Source organism: Pterocles gutturalis, unplaced genomic scaffold, assembly GCF_000699245.1.
Source record: "Pterocles gutturalis isolate BGI_N339 unplaced genomic scaffold, ASM69924v1 scaffold17295, whole genome shotgun sequence".
NCBI classification, from domain to species: domain Eukaryota; kingdom Metazoa; phylum Chordata; class Aves; order Pterocliformes; family Pteroclidae; genus Pterocles; species Pterocles gutturalis.
In genome coordinates, this window is record NW_010143881.1 from 11,119 (window position 1) to 20,900 (window position 9,782).

The following is a 9,782-nucleotide window of genomic DNA, read 5'->3' on the forward strand; positions in this document are numbered from 1 at the left end:
CCGGCCCGGTGACCCCCCCAAGCCCGGCCCGGTGACCCACCCCCCGGCCCATCGAATCACAGGATCCCAGGATGGTTTGGGTGGGGAGGGACCCTAAAGCCCACCCAGTGCCACCCCCTGCCATGGGCAGGGACACCTCCCACCAGCCCAGGACCTAAAGCCAAGGAGCTGAGGACCCCTCTTTGCTCCTGTGGGAAGCTAAGGCATTGTGGAAATAAACTTGCACGTCCTATTTGTGCAGCACTTGAAAGAATGGGGGAAATTTTTAATTCTTGACCATGGTCAATTTTTAGGGTGGCTTTTCATATCATCTATGAGATCAAAAGCAATATTTATCAAAGCAATTCACTCCTAGCACTTCTCGAAAATGCTGGTTTGTTGTTTCTGCCAGAGACTTTGGTAAATTCTTGTTTTGATGCAAGCCCTCAAACCAACTGTCCTTGCAGAGGAAGAACTTGTCTATTCTGTCATCTTCAGATGCCCACCCCACCCCGTACTTACCCCGGGGTGACAGCAGAGGACACGGGCTGGGGACAGGAGCAGCCCTGGCTGCGTAGACTGCTGCAGGGGGCTGGGGAGCTGTATTTACCCAGCCAGACCAAACCCCACGGGGCTCACCCCGGGAGTCCCAGCTGATTTCCTTGCTCTTCAGAGGGTGTGAGCACCATGGGACTGTGCACAAGCAGGTTTTCCTGCCTCACTTAAGAGTGCAAAAATGAGAGTGAAGGCAGCTTTGGGTCACTGGCTGAAAAAAAAAAAAAAAAAAAAAAAAAGACCAAAAAAAAGTGTATTCAGAAATTCATCAGTTTTGCCCTGCTCTGTGAAAATTTTGCATTCTGGAAAGTGAAGAGACCATTTCTAGCACAAATCTGATTAAGAACTTCATTTCCTGAATTAGGAACAAATTAACTCATGATCCACAAGCACAAAGCAAAACAATATTTGTAAATAACAGCTCAAGATATTTATAGGGATGTGTACTGGGTGTAGGTGGCAAGGTTTGGGTGGTGGAGGGGGCTGCAGGGTTCCAGCTGGATCATGCCCCAAAGCTGAGCCAGCCAGGGGAGTTCCTGCTGCCTCTGTGAAAATGTATTTAAGAAAGGGTAGAAAATGTGAGACAGAGAGGAGTGAACAAAAAGAGTGAGAAACAGCAAGCGAACACCAAGGTCAGGGCAGCAGGAGGTGCTCCATGGTGGTAGGAGCACTCCCACCCAAGGGTCATGGAGGACCCCCACCCAAGCAGGTACACCCCCCAATGGGACTGCAGCCCACAGAGGACCCCCACCCAAGTAGGTACACCTCCAATGGGACTGCAGCCCACGGAGGACCCCCACCCAAGCAGGTACACCCCCCAATGGGACTGCAGCCCACAGAGGACCCCCACCCAAGTAGGTACACCTCCAATGGGACTGCAGCCCACGGAGGACCCCCACCCAAGCAGGTAGACCCCTAAGGGGAATGCAGCCTGTGCATCAGCCCATCCTGGAGCACTGGAGATGGCTGAGAAGGAAGGAATGGCCAAGAGAAGCTGCTGTGTACTGACCCCGACCTGCGCCTACCACGGTCTCCATGAGGGGATGGAGGGAAATCTGGGGTGATAACAAGGAAAAGAGAGGAGTATGGAGTGAGGAGGTGACTGAGCACCACTGATGTTTTCAAGAAGTCATCAGTCATGTCTCCAAGATGCCTATTTCTGCGTGGGGATGGCCAGCTCATAACACAACATTGTCTATGCAAAAAATAGGACTGTGCTTTGCCAGAGCACCTCAGTTTTAATGAATCTATACTGAATTTTACTGTCTGATTTATCACTTCATCATTCAGCTTTGCAAAGTTCTCCCATAATCCCTCATCTCCACAACTTTGGGCACAGTAGTTTCATAAAAAGCTTCATACCATCTCAGTTCTCATCTTCCCTAGGTCTCTGATCACAGAATCACAGAAGGGTTTGGGTCGGAAGGGACCTTGGAGATCATGCAGTGCCACCCCCTGCCATGGGCAGGGACACCTCCCACTAGCCCAGGTTGCCCAAAGCCTCATCCAGCCTGGCCTTGAACCCCTCCAGGGATGGGGCATCCACAGCTTCTCTGGGCAACCTGGGCCACTGCCTCACTCCCCCCAAAGGAAAGATTTTCTTTCTAATATCTAGTCTAAATCTGCCCTCTTCCAGTTTAAATCCATTACCCCGCGTCCTGTTGCTGCATGCCCTTGTAAAAAGTCAAACAACAGAAGAAGAACTGAGGACAGCCTGGGGGAAGCAGACAGAGACCCCACAAGACCCCGAGACCCTCATGGCAGCATGGGCAATGAGCCACCACACAAAACACAACCCTGCTGGATGGGGGCATTTCTTACCTGCTGGGCTGCGATAGCAAAAACCACGTTAGGGATCCAAGAGCTACAGCTACACGAGCAAAATAGGTCAGACTGTGTTCTTGTGCCGCATAAATTCAACCCTGTGAACAGGGATCTCCTTTTGTAACAGCCCAGATTTATAAGTATGCCAGTGACGCAGCAAAACACATTTCTTGTTCTAAGACTTGGATAAAACAAAGGAAGCAGACGTGTTAACTCAGTAGAAATAACATGGATTTATTTCGTTTTTGTGCTGTATTTGCAGCGCTGGTCTATGAATCAGATCTACAGCAGCCTAGCACATCAATAAATAACTCGGGCAACAGAAATCATGTCTAAGCCATATGAGGAAAAACACAACTGAAAAGACAGCTAAAAAACCCACTGCTCATTTGTGCTCTTCCCCATGACCCTGGGAGCAGGTCCCCTGAGCCCCCCGGTGCACAGAGGGGTGGAGGAAGGGGCCAGCGCTCTGCCTTTGCCATTGAGGGGGGATAAGGTGCACACAGCAGGTTGAACCTTACCCTTCCTGAGGCTGTCCTCAGAGCTCATACTGGAAAATGTGAGCAACCCTCCTGCAGGCAGATGCATCATTGACCATGGCACGTCCAGCCGAGGGGCTGGGAGCAGGCGCGGGGCTCCGGGATGGTTTGTCCCTGTGTCAGTGCCATGTGCGCAAGGAATGGGCATCACCCACCAGGAGTGGGCATCACCCATCCCCAATCCTGGCAGTGAAGGTCAGCACATCAAACCACGCTCCTCTCCCAGCTGCCTGCCAACACAAGGTGGTTTGGCCCCTCTTTCCCCCCTCTTGGCCCCTCTTCCCCCCACCCACTTTAGTTAAATGTGAAGCATCGGTAGCTTTTTGGAGGGGACCTGCAGGCCACCAGCTCATTTCCTTAGCTACACAAAAAGAGAATAAATGCAGGCTGTGGAGCTCAAACAAGAATGTTATTTACCTCCAGCTCAGTATCAGCATGGTGACGTCAAAACTGAATACTCTGAAAATTTTCCAGTTCTGCATAGGCTGACCTCAGGATTTAGCACCCTCCTGAGCCTGCCAAGCGGGCTTTGGTGCTTGCAGCAGGGAGTGATGACCTGAAATGTTAGCCTTTTCAGCATATTCTCACCATTCTCAAGTCTTAAACTTAGAAGGATTCAGGAGAAGAGCTGGGCGTTGTTCAAAGTGGATCATGCACTTGCTGCAGAGTTACGTATCCAGGGTTGGTTCCTGTGGCCCATCATGGGCTGCAATTTGCATGGGCAGCTGTATGGATCCATACGTGCTCCTGTGCATGGGATGTGCAAGAATTTGGATTATTTTGAGAGAAAAATGCAATGAGCACCAGATCATGGATCTGCTTGGCTTTGATGCCATACACCATGGCGGGGAATGGGAGGTAGAGAATAGCCATCAAGACATGTGTGTGAGGCAACACGGCAGCCAAACTGATAAGAGAACCACAGGGTTGCAGAAGACCAGGATGGTGTAGAAGTGGGAGAGGGAGGTCCCAAATACTTTCAGTCTGTCCTCCTTCAATGCCAGGCTCAACATGGTCCTCAGGATCCTGAGGTAGGAAAGTCCAATGAACAACAGATCCAACCCCACAATGAAGAGAGCCATGATGATGTTACTGAACCCGGCGTTGGCACAGGCCAGCTCCACCTCTGCCGTGTGTTTGCACTAGCAGATGAAGATGATGTGGGAGCGGCAGTACGGCCGGCGATGGAGGAGAAAAGACAAAGGCAACATGAGCCTGGCTGTCCTGGCTAGAGGCAGCAGCCCGTTCTTGATGACCAGGGAGATGGTCAGGATGGAGCTTGTAGCTCAGGGGGTTGCAGATGGCAACATACTCATTGAAAGCCATGGCCAGCATCTCCACTGACTCCATGATTGAGAAAGTGTGAAGAAAAACCATCCGCACAAGGCAGGCACTGAAGGTGATCTCCTGGGCATTGAAGCAGAAGATGCTCATTTTGGGTATGGTGGTCAGGGACAGCACCAAGCCAATGACAGCCAGCATGGAGAGGAAATGGTGGAGAGATGGCTCCGTCTTCATCACGTACAAGAGGGTGCTGCTCCCAAGGGCAGCTACAGAGAACACTGTGCTGAACGGGATGGAAATCCAGGGGTGCGTATCTTCCAGCCCAGGGATGCCAGTCAAGAAAAACATGGATGGGGTGGTCCTGTCGGAAGCAGAGAGTTTGACATTGAGGGGCATCCTTTGCAAACTACACCTAAAAGTCTTTCTTTTCAATAAAACTTAATAGAAAGAATCATTAAACTTTGCAAAACTTACCCAGATTATGCCACTTTCACTACAACTCCCTTATAACGTGTGAAGTTCATTTGTTATTCTGCTTGTTACTGCACCACGGCAAGGTCAGTCTGTGGGGTTTATCAAAAGCAGTGTGAAGTGATATCAAGCAAAAAGCACAGTCACCATTGTTCAGATATGAAATTCTTCAGTGCTCATTTGGATCCAAGACATCTCTCCTTCCCTGGAGGAGGCAGCACATGGACCCCAGCACCATGAGGCTGGCACAGTCCTGCCAGCCTCCTCCCAGGATGTCTCTGATTCTCCCAGACCCTCTGAACATCCCTGAGGGAATTCTGCCAGCTGTGCACAGAGGCACAACACAGCTGGAGAGCAGATCCCAGGTGAGGAGGACTTCTAGCTTGACCCAGCACAGACGCTCTTATGAGTTCCCAGATTAAATGAAGAAAAAATCATGCGTCATCACAATTCACACTAGGTTTTCATCCCACAACAGATGGGGACCTACATCAGGGCTTGGTTCAGACTCTCTTTTTCCTCCCCCTCGCACAACTCATGCACCAGCCTCCCTGGGATGACTCACCAGATTCCTGACCAAGCTGTGAGCAAGCAGCAGCTCCTCTTGGAATCATAGAATAGTTAGGGTTGGAAAGGACCTTAAAGATCCTCAAGTTCCAACCCCCCTGCCATGGGCAGGGACACCTTCCACTACTTCTCCAAGGACCTCCAGCTTACTGAGCAGACTTCAGAAGCTGCCCCTTTGGTGGGGCAATGGTGGTGCAGGAGGTCCAGATCAGTGCATGGTGGTTTCCTTCTGCTGCTCTTTATTCGCTTTCCCCTGCCCAGCTGTGGGTCACCCATGGTCCCTCAGAGCTGCCCCTACCCTGATGTGGGTTGCCTCCTTCCAAGAGCATCTCCAAACATGCCATCTATTTGTCTGTAGCCAAAATGCCAGGAGAATCCACAAGACTCTTTAAACTGATCTTCTGGACTTCTTCTCTTCTTCCCATCTCTGCAGATGTCTACTAGCTTTGGTTGCCTTCTTTTGAAGGACCAGCATCTCAAGGGGCCAGCCCATCCATAAATCATTGCTCTTTTTGTCATGTTTGTTGTTGCCAAACCAAAACAGCTGAAAAATTAACATTGATGCCAGATGTGGGGATTATCTGAGTGGCTTCCCACCCTCCTCCCCCAGCATCCCTCTCCCTGAATACCCCACTGATCATCTGTGGTTCATACACGGTTCATACACCCTCAGAGACTCCAAGGACAGGGAATACCTAAATCAGCTCCAAAGGATCATCACTCATTTACAAAGCACTCAATAAAGTTTCTGGAGCCTCAGATGAAAGGGGACATTAAAATCCAGCCCTAAGAGTCCAGGCTGCTCCCTTGTGCCCCAGCAGTGCAGTGGCACTGGATCCAAACTGTTTTACACCAGCAGGACTAAGCCTGAAGGACACATGTACCATCGCCTGTGTACCAGGAAAAGAGCTAGACGTGCCCAGGGGGATATTTACCCACCCAGAGATAAAATCTTCCTCCTTTGTGGATCAAAGGTCTGTTTAGCACCACTTGATGCTGAGACAGGCACGGCCCATGTTTGTTTACAAACCGATGCTATTCCTGGCTATTCCCAGCAGCAGTTTCTCCTCTGCCATGATTAGCATCTCTGAAGTCCCAGCAGTGAGCAATTAGGGCGATCAGGCTCCTTAGGGCATATAAATATTTCCATTCAGGGCCTCTTGGCAGCTTGAGGAGCTGCTGGATTGTGTGAGAGAGAAGTGGTATTGGAAGGGGATGTAGGTACAGCTAAGGTTGCATCCAGATCATCCAGGTGAGCTGCATAGATATTTTTTTTTTCATTCAATCTGGTGTTATGCTAGTATTTTTAGCCCAGCTCAAATCTTAGACAAATTGAAGCAAATGTAAAACAATTTATCTGGAAAAGTGACTATGCAGATATGCCAATGTGTTAAGTGGATTTTGTCTCTTATTGAGTTAACGAGCGACTTCATTACTTCCAGCTATCCCACATTAAGTGAATACTGTGGTAGAGAACCACCAGTCATACATTTGCAGCCTCAGTTTCCTTCCTTGCATGGGTTAATTACAGCAGTGCTAGTTATTTGGCTGCAAGATGTTCCTTGGTTAAATAAACTTCAGGAAGCTGTAAGCACAGGGGTGTAACATTGCTCCTGTGAAGACCTGCAGTTACCCCATCATAGCTCCAGTCCTGTCCTCCTGGCTTGCACAAGCCTGAAGAGGATGGCAAACCCCCCAGGAAGGCAAGAATTCATTCTCCTCCCTTATGGGAAGGACAAAAGTCATGAGCTCCAGCGAGCATGATGCTAGGGAAGTGCTCTGGAAGGGGTGATGGGGGGAAATACAGAGACTCTGTAATGAGAGATCAGGTTGTGCATGCATCTATCAGAGGTTATTCTTTATCTTATGCTGGGGAAGGGATATGGGCTGGATGATTGCTCTAGCTCTCTTAAAAACCACAATTCAAGGGATCTTTGCTTCAGGACAGGGGTGCTGGGTGGCTGTTAGTACAGTCAGAGCAGGGTGTGATGACAAGTAGCCGGCTGTATGCTTTTCACGGGCTCAGACTGCATGGCTGGTGGATTTACAACGTCTAAGTGACACAAAACATGAAGTGCATCAAATCTGGAAAATTTAATTATTATTGCTTTGCAGCAGAGAAGCAAAGCTGACAAAAAAATGAGCGAGGAAAGAGTTAAAATCTCAGCTTCAGGTACAAGGATCTATTCAGGGAAGCTTTGCTGGCATGCAAGCAATTAGAGTTCATCTCCTTTTGCACTTCAATACCCAGCAGCTCATTCTCCAAGAGTACTTTAATCCATTTCACTGTTTAAATTTGCAGCAAATCTATTTTTTTATTGTAATTTAATGGGGTACCACAAGCGAGGTAAAGGTGCCTAGCGATGTCCCCCACTTGTAGAAAACCTTCTAGATTTTAACCACTGCAATGAGCAAAAAAAAAATGTCACTTCCCAAGCTACTAAAGGGGACAGGACTGGCAGAGGGCTGTGAGTGCACAGGAAAAGGATCCAGTAAAAACTGGGCCTGATGCTTGTTGAATAGCATCACTTAAAAATGTGGATGGATTTATCATACAAGATGAAGAGCAGGTAACGCTGCCCAGAACAGCGCATGGGATCTGGAGATCGATGAGCTCTGATAGAGAGGAGGATCTGCTTTTTTTCTGAGCACGGGGTTACAGGATCTCAGCTGCCTTTGCCCTTTCCCAATAAATAATTCTGGCACAAGAGACATCTCCTGGCGGAGCGGCTCCTGCCAGCTGTGGCTCTGCCTCCCTGGATTTACAGCCGAGGCAGCTGACTGCGCTGCAAACAGAGTCCGCCTCGCAATAAACCCTTACAAATAACATCGTCCCGGCAGCGTTTTCACAGTATGGGCTTTGCAGCACTTGGCCTTACGCCGCAAATAGCAGCGAGCAGGAACGGGCTGAGATGCCGGTTGGTGTGTGTCACGGGGAGGACTCGCAGCGGGTTGGAGGAGAGATGGAGCTATGCAGGGGTCAAGGAAAGCCAAATGTCTGGAGAGCCGAGGACATGAAGTCTGGCCCTTTGGTATGTCGGGGAAAACAGAGGGTACAAGTGCCTGAGAAACTTGCATCTGATTCCCAGACTGCCAGCAGGAAAATTTAACCCTTCTGTGCCTCTGCTTTGGTCAAACAGGGACAATTCTTTCTTTTGGGGAGGGCTCGAGAGCAAGGAGGTGCACGCACGGTGGGAGGGTTAGTGCTGGAAGGGACCAGCACTGCAGCATCGGGGGGGGGAGTTTTGGCCACGACACTGGTTTTCCTTTCTAAAGCTGGACAAAAAAAAGGTGCCCATTCAGAGAGGTACCCCAGCAAGGTGGTTTGGGCTCCAGCAGGGACAGCCCCACAGCTGGGGGATGCATGGGGGTCAGTGAGCTGCTTCCACGGGCATCAGCTTTCACAGCAAAAATGCTCTGGGCAACAAACATTGATGTTGCAAACATTTATCAGTTGAAATTTCCCAAGGTGGGAAGCAGATGGGGCACACCAGCCCAGGAGATGATATGACCCCCACCCCTGCAGAGGGGTTGGGGTCACCAGAGTCCTGCTGAGCTGCAGCATTGAACTATTCTGGATCTTCCCCCTTCTCCCATCTTAGATTTTTGTACAGATGGCAACTAAATATACTCAACTTCTTGTAACTCCCAAATGGTGGAGTGGGGGGTGGGGTGTTGTGGGTAAGGACTGAGCAGCAACCGTGCGCTACATGGTTGCTCCTTTCCCCCTTCTGGTAAGATGGGGGAAAAAATTAAATTAAAAAAAAGGTGGAATCTCATGAGTTGAGGTAATGACAGATTTTAGAATCATAGAATCATTAAGGTTGGAAAAGACCTCAAGGATCATCAAGTCCAACCATCAACCCAACCCCACCCAACCCACTAACCCATGTCCCCAAAAAATCCTGCCCCCCTCCGGGGATGGTACCTCCCCCGCCCCTGGGCAGCCTGTTCCACTGCCTCATCACTCTTTCTGTGAAACAATACAACACAAGAAAAAGAGAAGATAACAACAAACAGTATTAGAAAAGGAAAGCACAATGAAAGCAGCTTACTACCAAAATGCTGCCCCAAAACCCCCACCCCTCTCCCGGCTAGCTATCCCCTGTATCCCTTCTTAGTGAAGCACATTTTATTTACATTCTTGCAAGAGTGGGTGTCCTAACGAGTAGGCACACCTGGTCAAAACTGGACCGCTGCTTGTATTCCCTTATCCCCATGGCAAGTTCCCTCTCTTGTTTCCCTGTTGGCTGGTGTCCTGGGTCCAGCTGGGATAGGGTTAATTCTTCACAGAAGCTGGGAGTTGGGCATAGCCGGATATTCGATACCATGCTGACGTCATGCCCGGGATATAAGGGGAAGCTAGCCGGGAGAGGGGTCTCTTTTGTGAAGCTCGTGGTGGTGAGATTTTCATTGTATCAGTGTTTCCATTGTACTCTATATCTTGTCTTATTGTTATATTCTTCTTTCTTTTGCTTTCCTCGTGTGGTATTATTAAAAATCTGTCGTTATCTCAACTCAGGAGGTTCCACTTTTTCTTATTTGCCCCCATCTTACCGGGAG

General features: G+C 49.4%; 1 protein-coding gene and 1 pseudogene across 1 annotated transcript in view; one reads left to right on the forward strand and one right to left on the reverse strand.

The window, feature by feature from the left end:
* Nucleotides 1–3,769: 3,769 nt before the first annotated feature.
* Nucleotides 3,770–4,577, reverse strand: LOC104470112 (annotated as a pseudogene).
* Nucleotides 4,578–5,322: 745 nt separating this feature from the next.
* LOC104470113 (olfactory receptor 52R1-like) overlaps nucleotides 5,323–9,782 on the forward strand; it is a 5,727-nt gene continuing 1,267 nt past the window's right edge. Inside the window, exon 1 of the mRNA XM_010084924.1 lies at nucleotides 5,323–5,397. Within this exon, the coding sequence (XP_010083226.1) occupies nucleotides 5,323–5,397 (75 nt within the window). The remainder of the gene's footprint in view (nucleotides 5,398–9,782) is intronic.